This window comes from Scatophagus argus, chromosome 13 (assembly GCF_020382885.2).
Source record: "Scatophagus argus isolate fScaArg1 chromosome 13, fScaArg1.pri, whole genome shotgun sequence".
In the NCBI taxonomy this organism is placed as follows: domain Eukaryota; kingdom Metazoa; phylum Chordata; class Actinopteri; family Scatophagidae; genus Scatophagus; species Scatophagus argus.
The window spans coordinates 10,396,606-10,415,060 of record NC_058505.1 but is presented as its reverse complement, the minus strand read 5'-3'; the positions used below and the strand labels follow the sequence as shown (position 1 = coordinate 10,415,060).

The window sequence follows — 18,455 nt, the reverse complement described above, 5'->3', positions numbered from 1 at the left end:
AGGGAAATCCATAAAACGTACACGTAGGGTTGCATTTACAATAACCGCCTCATCTGCGGTGTCGATATATGAGCATGATGAACTCAAATTGTTATGTTCTGTATTAATGGCGTCATTTCAGCCATATTTTACTCTTAATTAGAAAGAATCTGTGTTATTGGCGCAACGCTGGCTCTGTAATTGAACAAGGAGCTGTGGGTGTAAAGGGATTCACCAGGTCGTACGAAATCATGTGAATGATCACAAATATGAGACAGAGAATTAACAAATGGTTTCACTGATTGCTTAAACTCCATTTAAACACATATTTAATTGTTAGGCAACTTGCTCTGGAAGTGGCTCTGTTCACATTCTGCACTGTATTGTATGTGTTTACTGTGTGTTTGTATTTCTTGGCTTTCTTGCACTGTTTACTGCTGCCAGGAACAACAATATCAAACAGCAATATGAAAAGGCACGCTGGCATTGTTGTTTCTTTGTTGTGTGCCTTCTTTTTGTTTGTGCACCTGACCAAAACAACTTCCAGTATGCTTTACATACTGATAATAAAGTGGTTTGGGAGTTTTGTGTTTGGGGCTTTAAAGCCATGAAGATGATTTATCCATCTTGGCAGGCATGCATTCCTGCTTGTTTATAAACCGAAGAGTTTATGGGGTTCTTAGCTTTGGCACTGCTTTCTTCATCCGTCTTTCTGCACTTGTTTTTCCTTTACAGAAGAAATGGTCTCTGCAGGAGAAAACAAAACATTTTAAAGCTTGTATATGCAGGGACTTTAACTTACAACCTGAGCTGGCAGCAGTTTTGGACAATGCTGTGCTAAAAAAAAACAAAAAAACAATTTGACCAGTAACATAACACAACACCTAGTGAAAATATAGCAAACCTACCAGTAACGGTTGGTCTTGAAAGTGAATTTGGTAAATGTTATGATAACCTAAATTTTCCAGGGCTGCAGAAATGTCAGTTTGACCATCATGTTGCACACCTGCCTCACCACTGAGGAACTGGGCCACATCTGGCCCAAGTCTGTGTATTTGTTTGCCCATAATACAATTCTTCCGTGCTATAAACAAGTCGAGTGAGGCAGTCCTCTCGCTGCCTTGGTTGAAGATCCTTCTTTGTGCTGCCAGTCAGTTCTGCTCTTTTTTTGGAGCTAAAAATACTTGTGTGGACAAACAGAAAACAAAAGAAAACAGAAAGAAGGAGAAAGAAATACATATTCTATTGCTAGACGTGAAGCATCCAAGGATTGTTCTGAAATATTCAAAACTGTGGATGCTCCACACTTTTATTGCCATTCCCATTCTCCCTTCAGTGTAGGAGTTATTAAGGTGATGTTATGGCTGTAACATTAAAGAATGGCATTTCATGGATGCAACCTGAAAAAGTCATTTCGCTCCATAACGTGCAGACTATACACTAACACACATCAACGTCTCTGAAGATTTCATCTAGTGCAGCAATAACTGGAAGGATTTTTTTTTTCTTTTTTATCTCTTTCATCCACATGCAGATGAACCAAGGACTCTAAGGCAATAAGGCCCAATGTGACACTTGTGAAATCTCCCCTGAGTAAAATGTGCACTTGGACTTTGGACTTCTAAAGGACACAGCTTGTAAAAAAACTTCCTGCGACACAGAGCAGAGAGGCTCCCAGTATAAGCCACCTTGCTTCTGAAGCGCCTCTCCACTTAGAATTGAGGGTAAAGGGTCAGATCAAGAGAAGAAGGCATTTGTAAAAATGATGGCCTGAGGAGAGATTAGTCAGCATAGGGCGAAAACTCATTTAACATCATCCACTCGCTGTGTAAATCTGTTTTTACACCTTTTCAGAATAGCTGGGGCAACGTCATATTAGCATGAAATACCAGTTTGAGCTACTTATTATGCCATGGGAATTTTGTCAATTGAATTTAAAGTGTAAAAAAGGATTAAAGGGAGCTTATAATCACTGTGTTTATCACTACTTAGTGAAGCAGATGGTTTGACATTCATGTCAGAGTTGACTAATGATTTTCTGTCGCTAATTCGCTGCTGCAGTACAGTAATGAGCTGCATTTCATGTCTTGTGTGCTTTTTACAGATGTCAAACAAATAATAGGCTGAATGCAACATACTTGAATTGATGTGCGCTCTCATTTCTCATCTACCACCCTCGGACAATGTGGGAATGAAGGCTGATGTTCTTTAAGACTGAATGTGCTCTGGAGTTTTGTTCCTGCCTGGCTGATGGCCTGTCACTCCAGCCCTCAGCTATCCATACGACTTGGCGACTACAATGGAGTCAGCAGACAGGAAAGGCCGAGCTGTCCAGTGGCCTCGTTTCTCTACCATATAGACAATATTATAACGACCCAGTTGTACAATCAGCAGCACATTGATCTCTGGGCCGTATAAGCCTTCGGCACATTTATTAGCTGCTGATCATGGAAGTCCCTCACTAGTCAGCAGCAAGATTGCAAGAACAGCAACGTATTTGTTCTCATTGGAAGAAATTATCTTTTTCTGCGTGAATGTGGCCAAGGGACATAAAGCCTTAATGACAAGAGCGTGACAGAATGTCAAGTGTTTAAAAGCATGAACAAATCTAAAGTCTCTCGAGGGATTCTTTGTTTCCCCTTTTTCCTTTCGGTTCTTTTTCCTCACTCCATTTTTGCATATTATATTTCACTGGAGAATAAGAAATCTAAAAGTATTTCTCTAGAGTACGCAGTTGCCATTTGCTTTCGCTTAATGTGATTGTTTTTTTTTTGTTGTTTTGATAAAAGTGAGTGTGAAAGAGAAAGAGAAAGAGAAAGAGATGACCTGAGTGTCTGTAAAATGTGTGTGCATGGTTTATGATTACATATTCTTAGTGGAGCACATCAGCCATTCATGCAAGAGGAACCACAGTGAGATGAGAAATTCTTTTTGCGCACTCGCAGGCAGCACAAAGTGACATTGAACACTCATATACACGCTGGAAATCTCGTGCTCAGCCGATATGCATCTTATGAGAGAAACAGCGTTCATCATTTTCGTCTCAGTGCCTCAGTACCTCCCACCTACCCATCCCAACCCCTCCCCAGTTCTGTGGCCACAGTGTCATGGCTGTGTGTGGACTGAGAATAATGGTAGGATGGGGCCTGATAAATGAGAGCTGATAAATCAGTATCACAAGCAGAGGCAGAACAATATCAGCTGAAAAAGAGGGAAAGCCAGTGGAGAGATATCTGCAGGCAGTCAGTGAGAACAGAGGGAGTTGTAGATCAAGGCTGGATGTTGGTGTGATCCTGGTGCAAAAACCTGGAGAACAGGTCCCTTCCACTCTCTGTGACTGACGAAATCCAAACAAATTGATCTAATATTACACTTAGAGTGCAACAGAGCAGAAATGAAATTGATTGATACTACACAGGTGACTAGCTCCATACACAAATACATTAAAGACTGCAAGTGCCCCGTGTGTGCACACTCTGTCATCCAGCCTACTTACTTATTCATTCGAAGGTAGCATGCAGAGGCTGGGAAACCATAAGAAATATGCTCATGCTGCTGCGGGCCAGAAATTTCTATCGATAGCCTGGGTAGCATCCATCTTTCCAAAGTCCACCAAAGGTCAGCACCAGCATAACTTAGAAGCTGGTTTGCATCGGATTCTAGTCTGTATTCTGCGTGTTTACTGACAGCATCCCCACAGAGGCTGGGTGGCCCTGTGACACTTGCTCAGCCATCCACACACACACACACACACACACACACACACTGAGGAGCTGAGGATGGCTGTCTTGTAAATCTGCTATGGTGAGGGGGTGTTGGTGAAAGCATTGTTTCACAGTCAATAAAAGGGGCCCTGGGGCGCTTGTAAGAACAGCAATCTGCAGCCATTTTCCAAAGAGAACATCTAGGGAGTACTCAAGGGTTATAAGTTGAGCTCCTCCTCATATTTGGAGTTAATATTTTGAATAAAAACTAAAATAATAATGTGCCCAGCACATATTGCGGTGTCTGAGGGGAAAAGATACGGAGTCACTGGAATTCAGAGTGCACATGAGAGCCAAAATTCACAGCAAAGCCGCCAATTCTTGCCAGCAAATGACAGCACATTAATTATTTATTTATCGTTTTGTACTACTGAGGTGTTTGCTTTTTTTAAAAAAAAAATGTGCATTTTGAATATCAAAGGAATTTGCATAAACTGGTAGATGAAACAGCGGTATTCCTATCCAACTTAATTAGGTATGAAAATGATTTTCTGCACATAATGCCCTTGCATTACTATTTTTATCCATTTGTCATTTAGCTAATATGTGCAACTGAGATACTATTTTGAGTTATTTCCACCTTACTGGTGTACCATATGTCAAATAAATAATTAAAATGTGCTTCCCACACATTTGTAATGACTACTCAATCAGCCATTACCAGTGATTGTTATTCTCAAAATACATTGTTAGCACATACAAATAAGTGCCAGTTTGTGCCATCTATTGCAAGATTGTATTTATAATATAGTTACATGTCATATATTACATTATAGTACATATCTACAGAGAATGTGGGTCTTATTCCATGAAGCCTGCCATGTTGCACCACCACTTTTCTACAGTAGCCCATAATGGACAAACCAAATACTGGCTCTCTTTGAGTGAGTGAAGAGTTATTCATTTTCTAGCAATCTGCAACCTCACCACTAGATGTGCGTATGTATATGTCTGGAATATAATATAATCCGGCATTAACTTCCAAATTTTTGATGACTGAATGCCAATTTAGGAAAACCCGTGAACTTGTCGGAGGATTTGTGATTAGCCAATGTAGCAAGAGTTGATCCAGAAGTTTTTTTGTTTTTTTTTTCTGTAGCCTCCTCCTCAACTGTATGATATTTTTTTCCTTGTTGGTTTTTCCATCTCATTTACAATATAGGTAGTCGACGGAGCTTCTGGGTCTCAAAAGTGAAGCCAATACTGAAGTGCTTTGAATCTGCACTATTCCTAATTGCCATCAAGGGAGTTGATGAAAGTCTGATTGTATGTAAGAGAAAATTGATGACATCACAGTGGGTTTACACTTGATTGAATGTAGGCTGTTGAAAGTGAAATTTTAAAATGGAATGATTAAAGTATAATGGATACATTTCATGTCACACAAAATGATTGAGGGCTGCCACTGGCCTGCTCTAACTGAAGCAGACTGTTTTCCTTGCATTGCTTAGCAGTCTCTAACACTAGATGTCTACAAATGGTACGGAATTGTATGTTTTGGGTGTGGATAGTGAAGGAGCTGTGCAGCGACTGCCTTTATGTCCGCGTCTCTCTTAGATTGCCAGCTTTCCTTCAGGGATAATCCATGTTGTGAAATTGAAGTGCAGTGCTGAAATATCAATTCCTTTTTTTCCCTGCTGAGGGTTAAAAAATGAAAAAGGACTTGACTGCTTGGTGGATATGAACCCATCGGAGCAATCTGAACATCAAGAGGACAATACGGCAGGGTGGGAGAGGCTGTAGAGGAGTGAAAGCTGGGGGGAGAGGCAGTATTAAGAAGTGGACAAATGCGCACTAACACTGTGCACCAACTATGAAGCTGTTCATCTTTTGCATGCGATTTAAAGGAAAAGCTTGACATTTTGGGAAACACACTTATTCGCTTACTGGTAGGGAACTGGATAAAAAAAAAAAAAAAGATCAATGACAGTCTCAAATCTGTCTGATAAATGTAGGGTTAAAGCCAGTAGAGCACTAGTTGCTGGCTGAAGCTATTAACAGGATGAAACAGCCAACCTAGCAGAGTCCAAACTTAACGTCCACCGAACACAACCCTAAAGCTCACACATTAACACACTGTGTATCTTGTTAGTTCACTGGAAGATGTGTCTCCACTCCCTCCCCCTGTACAAAAAGGGAAGCCAAAATTTCCCACACAGAAGCGCTACCATCTTGCACCAATGGCATCATTTGCAGCCTGAGACTGGGCAGTAGTGATTGGACGGTGGAGCTGCAGGATCGAGGTCCTGCCCATACATCTTACTGACCCAAGTAAAAGCAGCCCGCAGTTGTCAATCATGATGTTTCACCCTCTTTTTATAAAGCAAATAACTTAATAAAATCAAAAAAATAATAATAATAGAAAAAATTAACAGTTGAACATACATCAGAACTCCCTGAAATGACAGAAACTGTCTATGGAAAAGAATTATTTGAGGTGTACTTTGAGGTTTTAGTTTGGTTTAGTTTGACTGTTAACTTGCTGGCTGTACATGTACACATGTTGATACTGCTAGCTGCTCTGACTGTACACTGTATGGACTGAACATAACACATATGTCGGTTGTTTAGTACGTACAAAACCCATCTAACTGTTCTTCTCCAACTGTAAATAATCTGCCGTAACAACAATAAATATGTTAATTTATGAGCCTTGGAAGTGCTGATAATATTTGATGGAATTTGTTACTGTATCTTCTGACCGATCCAGTGCTTGTGCTGTGTCTCCGATGTTTGTGCTAAGCTGGGCTAGAATCTATATATTTAATGGATAAACATGAGAGTGGCATCTTTCATGTAACTCTCCCCCAGAAAGAGTCTAAAAAAAAAAAAAAATAGAAAAAAGTCTAACTATCCTTTTATGTTACAAAATCTTCCTTTGAAATTACGTCCAGCTCGGCTGCACAGTCGTTAATTTTGGGCATGTCTAAGCAGTGAAAAGGATTTGATGAAGCCCTTTTGAGATGTTGAGTCACGAACCACATCTGCGCCTGCACAGATCAAAGCAAAGAAAGCAGTCAGGCAAAGGTTTATGTGGTGTAACGCTTCTATTAGGAGAGCAGAAACAAAAGGAAATGCATTAAAGCCAGCTGTCTGGTTTTAAAACCTCAAAGTTAAAGGGAGTGATTTGGCAAAACAAATCTGACTCACTTGCAGTTGAAAAAACACCTCGAGGTCAGACAGTTTGTTGTTTAACATTTCATCTGACTGGGCAGTGTAAAATCTTGTGTTGCTTCTGGCAAACAGAGTGCATAGCTGTGCATACTCTAAGATAAGCGATATGCAGCTGAGAAGGTCACTTAAAAACATCTCAGTAAGAAAAACTCCTCCTCATGCAGGAGGCTGTATGAGAAAAGTATCAGTGTTCTTAAGAGGTACAGGATGTGGAGCTGATTAACACAGAGCTGCTACACTGATTACACCGGCTGAAAAACAAAAGGCAGGTACGGTTCACTGGTTATTCTCTAATAGACATTCATTGCATTTTGTGTGAGGACTAGAAAACCAAACTCCTGCCTAATTTGGTTGAATTAATAAGCCATGTCCACATCTATTCAGCTGGGTGTAAGTGGTGACTTTGTGAATTCCTGGTCCCGAAGTAACAGAGGAGAGAGGGGAAAGGAGGGGCAAGTGAAGGCTAAACGCCCGACATCCCGTGACTTTCATCATCCAAATTCACCAGGCACCTGATGGCTGAACAACTCGTTTGCACACGCACACACACACACACTCTCATCTTCATCCTTCCACATGTCCCAGGAGTACAGATATATGCAGACTCCCTAAGGGCAGTTTTTAGAGGCATTCTTCATTTTGAGGTCAAGTCCAATCTGACCCTCACAGTACAAATCCCTGATAGCAGACAGGTGCTGGCTGGAGTTGGCATTTCCACAAGATTTTGACCTTGACCTGGCTTAGAAAAACACAGATAGTGTTACAAAATTAGCTTATTGTTTGCTGCATTGCTAGCAAGCCACACAACTTAATCATCGATGGACTCGTATGGGCCTAAAGCATTTTGCTTGTACACAATATGCGGTAACAACGTATAAATATTAAGAGTATAAATGATTTATTCTCCCCTCTGGTAAAACACTGGAAAATGAACTATTTTGTTGTTTAAAGCTATTGTCTTTTGAGATAGATTGCACAACTCACAATCTAATTAAGCCTCTGCAGCAATGCTGTATTTGAGTAAAAGAAAATAAATAGAGAGGCAGTTTTCAGCTCCAAAATTAGCATTTTATTTGGATGGTTGGGGTCAGAGATGTATAATTTGTTTTCCAGTACACATAGTTATCCACAAGGCTTAAGTCAAAAACCTTTTCCAGTCTTAAAGCTTATTCGGTAATTAGTGCCTAGCATGTTATCCCACCCCACCCACCCTTTTTGGTACAAATTCAACAGTTGTGCTGACAAGATCACTACTTTTCAATTTTTATCAGTATGAATTTTTTTTTCATGTTTTATACAAAAAACTCTCTTAACTTCTACACATTTAATGTCACCCGGATTTTTTTTATTTTTTTTTTTAACTTTGTAAATAAATTTGGGAAACAACATTTTTCATTTTTGTTGTCATGAAAAGATAAAAACATGCAAAAAACTTGAATTTGTAGTCCAAATTATACATTTACAAGTTTGGAACTTTTTGCACTTTTTCATATACTACATCAAAAGAAAAAGAGAAAGAAAAAAAAAACATTATGTACACACATCTTTTTACAGTGAAGAAGAACTTGAAAATATCAGATGATGACTAAGGCAAATGAAGTGTACATAGATTAGACCAAAACAGTTTTTTTTTGTTGTTTTTGTAAAATACTACATCACTTCAGAAATAAAAAGAAAAAAAAAATCTGCTACAAAAGTATGATTCATAACTCCCTTTATTTGCAACCAGCTGCATAATTTTAAATTTTTAGTGAAAAAAAAAAAAATCTAGAAGTCTAGCATACTGTACAGTGCTGCTCTCAATTGTTCTCTTCCCATCCAACAAATGATCCTTCATTTCGTCATCTTTGTTGTTTATTTAAATAATCTTCAACAAACAGGAGCATTTGTGTAACCAGAGGAAAAAAAAAAAAAAAAGCATGTAGAAGCATACCAGAGTGTAACATACTTTGTTTGAAATCACTCCAAAAGTCAGTACCATTAAAGCCTTGAACATAAAACTAATCATTTAGATCCAAAAAAATGTACAAAAAGGCACATTATATCCCAGTGCTTCTGTACTGTGAAATTCAAGTGTAACTGAGCGCATTCAACACCAACAATCCAAGTGGTGACAGTCCACCAGTGTTCCCTCCCACATCCTCCATAACTGGACCACAGCCTATGCCTAAGCTTTCAACAAGCATATGTATGCGTAGACTACAACAATAAGCCTAGGTTGGTTGTTTTTGAATTATTTTTTTTTTTCTGAATCAATGTTTATTTTTTTGTTTCTTTTCTGTCACAGTTCCACCTTTCAGAGAATATCAGAAGCTGTCCGTGTCCATCAACAGGAAATCTTTCCTTCTTCTTTTTTTTTTTTCTTCTCCATCTTTTCATCCTTCAAGGAGTGGCTGTGAGTCCTAGTCGTCACTTCCACCGTACATGTCTGCCAGTTTTCTAAAGCGAGGGCCCCAGTCGTTGAGGTAATCGTAGTCCTGGTCGCCCCCGCTGCTGGAGGAGTTGAGGGAGCTTAGGGAGCCGGCTGTGGAGCCGCTGCCCTCGTAGTCGAACACTAGCAGGGAGTCATAGGGAGGAGCGGTGGGGTCGTTGTCTGCTGCCTTCAGTCCCTGTACAGAAGGAAATAAAAGTTAGATGAGAAGATTAAGCCGCGTCTGCACACCAACACCAGCTGCAATAAGGAGGGAGCCCACATGAGCACAACTCCCTCCCCCCGCTGCTGCACACAAACAGGCTAATCTATCCTGAAACAAGTCAGTGGTTCAACCTCAGCTTGTTCAGGAAATAAGATTAATCAGGCTCTAGTGTTTCTGTGAGTTCCCTCTGTGTTTTGGTTGAGACACTCTTGATGTTTCTGGGGTGTCGGATTATCTGCTGCTTGATCAAAAGCCAAGATTGAACAGTCTCAGATGACTGCAATCATCTCCACTTCCCCCACTGACCCCCGAGCAAGCCCCCCTTCTGTCTTCAAGAGCCTGAGACAAGCAGTGCAACTCCGGCTCCGATATTTTGTCATCTATAATCTAGACAGCAGTATCTTTAATAAATCATATTTATCTAACTCCTGCCTAAAACATTAGCAATAACGAGTGAGCTCAACTGGGGCAGAGACGAGATGAGCATGAGTGTGTTTTCCACGCATGCGTGTCTCTCCGTGTTATCTTGAGGCTCTTGGTGCTGGTGGGGGTGGTTCTATTTTAAAGATTGTGCTCGACATTCCTAGAAATCCTCATAGCATCATGAGAGGTCCTTATGGATTGTTATTGATTTCCAGCCCCATTCCCTAACGGGACTCAGGAGACTTGATGGATTGCTAATCTAGGAGTTGAGATGTGCTTTGGCCATGAACCACATTGGATCCAAGCCTGGTTTCTCCCTCTTATTGCCACAACTGAGGTACCCAGCAAATAATAAATGAATTAACAGAAGTGGAGCAACATAACACACAGAAACGAGACCTCAGCTCATTGGGAACTTGTCGAAGATTTATAGTTTCCTCTGTGCTGTCATTATAGCACTGAAATGCTCTCAAATAAAAAGATGGATTGAATTAGAGTGCCTGGGCACTTAGCGATTATTTTCCACTTGTTAGCTTTCGTTAAGCATTTGCTCAGGGCTGTGGTGCTGATAATTTGGTGGGAAATATGACAGATGGATCGTTCATTACAATTACAACCATAATCGCTCTGCTGGTTATAGCCCCCTTCCATCTCCAACCAAAACCCCACTGGCAGTTTCATAAGGTTAGTCAATCACAGAACTCAGCCTCATAATTTCATTTTAACTGAGTCATCCACTGTGCAGGAGACGATCACAACCCTCAGTGAAATGGTGAAACCTCCCCTCCAACTTTTTGGAGTCACTCTGTCCCACATAACAGAGATATGTAATGTAACTTTCTACTCAGAGACAACATGGCCAAGGCTAAAATGAAGCACTATGCAAAACAAAGTGCACAATCTCTTCGGCTTTGTGCAGTTGTGTCTACTTGAGACCAAATTCTTAATGTGAGGTCAGGTGGAGTTGGTGGTAACGTATCTGTCTGATATTGGCCACCCCTCTGTGGGAACAGACTAATAGGCGTTTGTTGGTCCAACTGTGAGGTTAAATTCCTTGTGTTAAACCTAAATTTTTTTGTCACTCTAATTAAGAGTCACAAACTCTCTGGGCACGTGCACACTACAAGATGGAGATCAGACCCCCTGTCTTCTCCCCCACCACTGCTCCTCCAACGGCTAGCCCTTATCAGCTGGGTCAGATTCCAGCTCCACGTGAGCACTGGAGCTACCGTGACTGAGCCTTCACAGCAGTAAAGTCTGGGACTAAAAACAGATCGACGCTGCCTGGTTGCAGCAAGCGTTTTCTGGGTCAGGATGCTCAGACTTGAAAAGTCTGTAAGGTCTTGTGAGAATATTAAAATGACAAGCCTGATGAAGGATGGTGTGCATTGTAAAACTGTTCCTCACTGAGCGGCGCAGAACATTAAATTCGACTCAATATCAGCTGTTACAACAAGTGCATTAGATGTATTCATGAGACACGGCGAGATTGAAAATGAGCAGTGCCTGGGTTAAGGGATCTGAGAGATAGATGGGGAGCTGAAAGAGCAAGTTCTAATCTAAAAACATGGGTGCCATCCAAAAAGTAGGAGAGAACTCCATTTGTAATGCTGTGAAACTCTTGTCTGTTGGAGCTTGTGAAAAATACATGACTGCTCTTTTCATTTTACATTCTCCCTTCATGCTGGAGTCAATGATGGCCTCAGGCAAACGAGGGCACTCTGAACAGTGCACTACGATAGAAAGCCAATGTGTTGCTTCTCTTCCATTTCTGTGTTGACACATCTATAAGTCCACTTTGGCAGAAAGTGAGGAGAAAAACAATTATATCTGAGTGAGTTAGCATCATATACTTTTTGGACTTTGCATGTCTGAGCGGATATATTTGAGATGAGAAAAGTTTTTACTATAGGGGGAAAAAAGATGAAAACAATTCCACTAGTAAATATTCAATTCAAAGTTTTTTTCCCCCCTCCCTCTACATGGCAGTGCACAACTGCTCGATATTGAGTCATCTGAACCAAAATGTTTATTTAGATACAAGCTGATTAGAAAGTTATTCAGCTTGAAAATGAAATTCAAGCTTTGTGACAGCACTGATCCTTTCATTTCAGCTCTTTTCCTGGGATTTGATTTCACCAGACAACACCACAATCTCAGTTTTTGCGATGTAACTCCGCACGCTTTGGCGTTGTTGCGGCACGGTGCTTTTACCTCGTTGATGAAGTCTCCAATGTCTCCAGGGTGGGGTGCAGCTGACCTCATGGGGTACTGTGGCTCAGGGTGCAGGGGTCTCTCGTCTAGACGACGGATTCCCACAGGCTTGATGGCATCAGGCTCTATCGTGTCCGGCTGCTGGAGCTGACTCAAGTCATAATCCTGGGGAGTACATGGACAGATGGGAGTTAGCCGAGCAGCGTGACGAGACCCCAAACTGAGTGTGTTCATTCAAACAGGTAAAGACATCCCATGCTGTACAGTGGGAGAGAAGTTCAACTGAGTAGAGAAGATTTTTGAAGTTAGAATGCAGCGGGAAGAAGTCGAGGGAACACAAGTGAAACTTTAATCTTCTTGTCTGTGAAGCACAAGCCCGGGGACGATTTGACACATTTAAAGACCCAGCACTGAGGGGGTCCAAACAGAGGACCACATCATACGCTACAGAGTGTTTGTACTTGTGCGGCATGGTGCAGGAAGGATGTGCTGGCGACTGTTTTTGCTCTAATCAGTGCCCAGACACGGGATGGTGGATATGCATAAGCCATCGCTAATCCTATTAACATTACCAAGGCAACCTGAATGGCTTGCAGTTTGTGCAAAGTCATGAACAGGGAAGGAGGAGGAGAAGGCGCAAAGAGAGAAAAGGAGTAAGGAGGAGAAAAAGAAGCTGCGGTGAAGAGCAGAACTGAGCCGAATGACTGGATGGTATCACAGTGACAGCAGATGTGATAGAGAAAATGCCATTTGAGAATCAGGGTGTGTGCCTAATAAGCGTGCATGATGGATTGTCCCTCTTTAGAAGATTTTCAGTAATCCATCCATCTCTAATATCCCCCTTCAAAATTGTCTTTGCTCAGTTGCACATGTACCTAGGCACACAGACGCATGCATGCTCAGTCTCACATAGAGAGAGACAGAGAGAGAGAGAGAGAGAGAGAGAGAGAGAGAGAGAGAGAGAGAGAGAGAGAGAAGCTGCAGACGCTTCAATGCAAAAATAAACATGAGAATAAATTTAAATCCCGTGATGATGCACAAACATCCAAGATATACAAACACAATGTGGGCACTTGCCAAACATTCACTCAACCCCACAGTAATGAGTATCATCTCAAATCTAAAACAAACACATTGATTGTTCATGTGTAATTTGATTTCACAGGGAATGACAGTAAGCCCGAGGCTAGCTGGGGAAGAACGATGGTCACCACATATCACGCAATAACGCCATCCATCATCTTTGGTCCATTTCAGTCTGACTCCTGTTTGACCTTCTCTGAGGTCACACACCGGAGGGGTCAGGAGTTGGTGACAGGAATTGCAACAGAGCCGTATAATGGCTGAACTAAGCAGGAAGGTCTAATGACATACCAGCTCCCTCGAGGGAATGACTCCTCACACGTACACTGGCCTGACAAAATGGCTGCCCCTGGCAATCATGACCCACATTCAAACATGGGAGACTGAGCTTCGCTAAAACTCGAGACTTAGATAAAAAATAAAGAGCAGAAGTGTTTTATTTTAATAATCTATTAGAATTTTTACTGGTAAAAACACTTACTTTCAAACAACAGTTTGAAAACATCTATACAGACCTGTAACTATATAAATTGATAAATCTCTATATCTATATCTATATCTGTATCATTCCTCCAAATAAAGCAGTTTAGATAATCTCGCCAAAGTGATTACCTGCCACATGCCTGGAATAAATTGTTTGAATGAGAAGATGGATGTAACCGATCCATCTGTCCAGTCAATATAAGACCGTGACCAGCAGCTGGTTAGCTTAGGTTAGAAAACAGACTGTGTTATGTTTAGATAAAACCAGGTTAGATTTTAGCCACTTTTCCCACTGTCTGTGTTAAAATTTATATTTATACCAGGCAAATAAGCACATTTCTTAAAAGTATTGCCTTAAATATGAGCTCCAGTGTTTTTAGCCCTCTTCCCACTTCCTTTTGTACAATGTTATGATAATTGAAATAAGGGTTAAAAGTGCAAAAGCCAAAGCCTAAAATTGCAATAAAACAGAATCATCCTGAGATAACACTTTACAGTTTCTCTGACATGTTATACTTGCTCTTATCTCTGGTGACAAATACATGAGTCGTCTTCTATGTGACCAGGTCCGATTTGTCTCGTTCCACTTTACTGCATCAGACTTTTCAAAGCTACAGTCTGAGGTTAACTTGCATCAAATTATTCTGAGGTCATCTGGAGAAGCAAATGATTCATCTTCAGCTCACATTTTTTTTTTTTTTCACCGGCGAACCTGTGGACAACAACTCCTCAATTGTCTATTATTTTTACATTCTTTCTTTTTTTTTTCCCTTGTCTCGGGAGCCCTGCCTGATCAACTGTCTGCCTTTGATAAAATGAGCGCTTCACAAACCAATACAAACCAGGGCAATGGCAGCAGCAACCAAAAATCATATACTCTGAGTGCGCCCAACGGTCTGACACTTCAATTTCCTCCCCTGCTGGAGATAGGGAGAACAGAGGTGGGCATTATAAAGACCACATTGCTGGGAAAGTAAGGGCCATTTTTTACCCAACACCGACTCTCGATTCCACAGACAAGACCATTTTCTCCTGGCGCCCTGCCCTCCTCTGTGCCACTCAAAATGGAGGCTTGTTTTCCCTTCAATAAATTGCTGCACCCGCTCGTTTGCCTTTGAGGGGTGTTATATCATGTTTCCCTTTCAACATGTTCTGGTCCACAAGTTTGTGCATTTTGTGTGTGAGGAAGTCGGGAAGGGAATACACAAGTGGGAGCATTCCCTCCTGCCCAACCACTGGCTGGTGTGTAATGGCTTTCCAGTCATTGTTAACTTACACAGAGCTTCATTATTGTTTCCACAGCAGATGTCTATCTCCAAATGACATCAGCTTACCAATTACAAGTCTCCAAGGATAATTTGGCACTGTGCTGGGTCAGCTCCTACTCGTTTCTGCTGTACCTAAGCCACCGGAGCACTTCAGCCAGTAGCAAGAAAATAGCCCATTTGGTATAATATTACTGCCTTTTTTATGAAATGGTTCCGTTCTGCTAACAAGGGGTCATTAGGACAATTGAATTTGTGTCTGTGTATGCGTAATCAGTGCGGGGGGGATGTGACTTTATTGATGCCTGTGGCACTGCATTTCTATTGTATGTGTATGTGACTGGGTGTTAGTGCTGCGAATCAGGAACAAGTTCCAGTTGAGGCAACACTTCCAATATTTCCAGAACTGATTGGATCAAAATGTGTTTGCCTTATTGATTCCAGATTTCGATTCCCAGCCCCATTTGTAGGAAGAAAAAGGTACTATTTCCAGTTAACAATGAAAACCGCATTTCTCCTTACTGTCAATGGCTGCGAAGCATGTTGGAGCAGCATAATGATGAAGACGAACACAAGAACGAAATGCATTGAAGATACTAGACGGTCCTCTTTGTCCTAAGGTGTCTTCAGCCATACAGAGGCTGCTGCTGCATACTGTAGATGTGACCTGAATTTTCCCCCTCACAAAAAACCACACACTCGTCTTACTTCACCCTTGCTTCTGTCTTTTTATAATTTAACAAGCTGAAATCCTCCAATTTTAGAAGTTTTTTTAAACACAAGCAGCAGTGCAAAAACTTTAAACATATTAAGGCCAATTCCTGATTCTCACATCTGTGGGGCCACAAGGACACATAATAGAATATTTAGTTATTTCCATAAATATTATCACCTAATTAGTTAATACTCAAAGTTTGGTAAAGTTTGGGGAGGAAAAAGATATTAGTTATTATGAGTTTAACACTCAAACTCTGGCCTCAATTGCCTCATCAGGATTGCATGGATTTGACAGTGGGTCGAGATAAACAAACATCCTGCAAATGTTATTAGATCCAAATACTGCAAAATCCTGATTGGTGCTCAGATGCATGTGACATCTCACTCCATACCAACAAATGAAACAGCATGTGTTTCAACAGAATGTTTTTAAAATAACCAAAATTGTTCTTATTTTGGCAAAAACCATTTGTGCTGACACGGGACACCATCGCTTAAAGTAAAGACATTGAGAAAGCAGGTTCCCTGGTTCTTTAAAATGACAATACAGTTGTCAGGGCGTCTACACAGTATGTGTTTACCAAATCATTCTTACCTGATCCTCCTCTCCTCCGCCTTCCTCATCATATTTGAGAATGTTGTCTCTCACATCATCCTCTGGATCGATGAGGAGCTGCTTGGCCTGGCGTTCTTTATCACGGCGCTTCATCCACACCACAAACAGCAGCACGAGAACTGACAGACAGGCAGAGAGAGAGAAAGATCTTATTTTACAAAACATAATAACTTACATATTTTCATACAAGTGTAATCGGATCCGATGTTTTTGAGCTTGGAAGCGGGCCTGATCAAGGCTATCGTTTTGGTAATCCTACAGTAATCTAGCTGTATTTCGGATAATGTTTAGCAGTTTTTATAATCCCTGTATGTGTTCCTGTGATGAGCTGTTTGAAAAAGGCACTGAGACACTCACTGAGGAGGATGATGATGCAGAGGAGGATGGCAATGATGGCACCAGTGCCCAGACCGGCAGCCATGATATGTTGCTGGTCAGTGCAGTCTCCGTTGATGTCACACTGGCACACTTTCACACGCAGATAGGAAGTGTTGGACATGGGCAGATTGCCCGAGTCTGTGATTATGATGGGGATCTCGTAGATGCCACTTTCAAGGAAGCCAATCTTCAGACTCACTTGAGCGTAGTCACCTGACAGACGACAAGCAGAAAAGACAGAAAGAGTGAGTGATCCACACTGCTTCTTTATCAGAGCAAACACATATGAACAAAAATAAAACAGCATCATGTTTGTATAGACGGGGATATTTGTTTGTATACATGGCTCATAGTGAGATTGCGCTCCCTATTACCACACACACACAAAACATAAATTCATACCTGGAAGTTGCATCAGCCATCTAATCCAAAACATGGTCAGGATTTAGATTTGGAGCTCCCAAATCTACTGAATACCTTCTGATAATGCTGCTTAGGCTGAATTCCCAGTAGCAATAATCCAAATGTCATTATCCTATTAAGATATATTCCCTGCTTTTCAACTGACACTCTCTAATAGCTAACAAACACCAAATTAGTTCTTCCTCTCATGTTTTAGTTCAAATTAGCATTAACAATTAATGACTGTTTAGTGATGTTAACATAATATTAGATTGTCTGTCACAGCTCTGCCTGACCCTTCCACAAGGGTTGTTCAGAAGAATCACAAATTCCCAACAACAGACCGTTGAATCTTTTATATTGGGTCTTTTACATTTTCTAATTATTAAAAGTCACTAATTGAAAAAGGGGTCGTCTTCTCTTTCATTTTCTAGTGACAAATGCAAATGCAGGTTAAAAAGCTGATTTAACATCAAAATGAAGATTAGTATCTTAGATATAGTTCATAATAGAAATCTAACTAGGGATGTTGATGCGACACTGTGTCTGTGTGATCCGTGTTTTACCGCTGAGTCTTGTGATGGTCCAGTTTCTCCTGACATCAGAGGGCCGGTGGGCTAACTCAAAGGCAAACGGGCCAGCATTGGGGTTCAGGTCTCCATCGAGTGCTGTGATGTTGATGGCGTTCGGCTCTGGCTTTTCACATATCTCTGCTTCCTGAGGGAACACCTTGGGCGCGTTGTCATTGATATCCAGCAGGTAAATCTGGAGAGTACCTGTGCCACTGGCCGGAGGTACACCTACATGGGTTTGCACATACATATTTATGGAAAAGCGGATTTAAAAAACAAACAAACAAACAAACCAACATTTACATATGGATAGAATATATATTATTGAAATGTCATCACTCATTTTGCACTCATTATGTAGTCAACAGAGAAAAGTAAAGTATGGACTTAATTCTTTGGTTCTCATGTTGTAATAAGACACTCTAAACAGCTATTTACTCTAGTGGGAGAAGATCCATTCAAACTGCATACTGATCTCAAAATCTAATCTCAAGTGAGGAGGTAGACAGAAAGAGAGAGAATATCTGAACATTTGGGTAAAGAGCGAGTGTGTGTGTGTGTGTGTGTGTGTGTGTGTGTGGGGCAGGAGAATGTCTTCCTGACGAAGGACACGGGATGGGAATACTAAAGCAGACAAACAGAGCCCACTGTCGCTCCTCTCAGGCTTCTCTATGTATTCACTCGGCTAAGAGGCTTTTTTACCATTCAGGCCACGCTCAAAGGAGCTAGTCATCCAATCCTGACCCATT

At 41.1% G+C, this 18,455-nt stretch overlaps 1 protein-coding gene across 1 annotated transcript in view; it reads right to left on the bottom strand.

Moving 5' to 3' along the window:
* Positions 1–7,963: 7,963 nt before the first annotated feature.
* Positions 7,964–18,455, bottom strand: part of cdh2 (cadherin 2, type 1, N-cadherin (neuronal)) — a 56,258-nt gene continuing 45,766 nt past the window's right edge. Inside the window, exons 12-16 of the mRNA XM_046407593.1 lie at positions 17,701–17,934; positions 16,712–16,945; positions 16,334–16,473; positions 12,191–12,355; positions 7,964–9,526 (exon numbers count right to left, since the gene is read on the bottom strand). Coding sequence (XP_046263549.1) covers positions 9,320–9,526; positions 12,191–12,355; positions 16,334–16,473; positions 16,712–16,945; positions 17,701–17,934 — 980 coding nt within the window. The 3' untranslated portion in view covers positions 7,964–9,319. The remainder of the gene's footprint in view (positions 9,527–12,190; positions 12,356–16,333; positions 16,474–16,711; positions 16,946–17,700; positions 17,935–18,455) is intronic.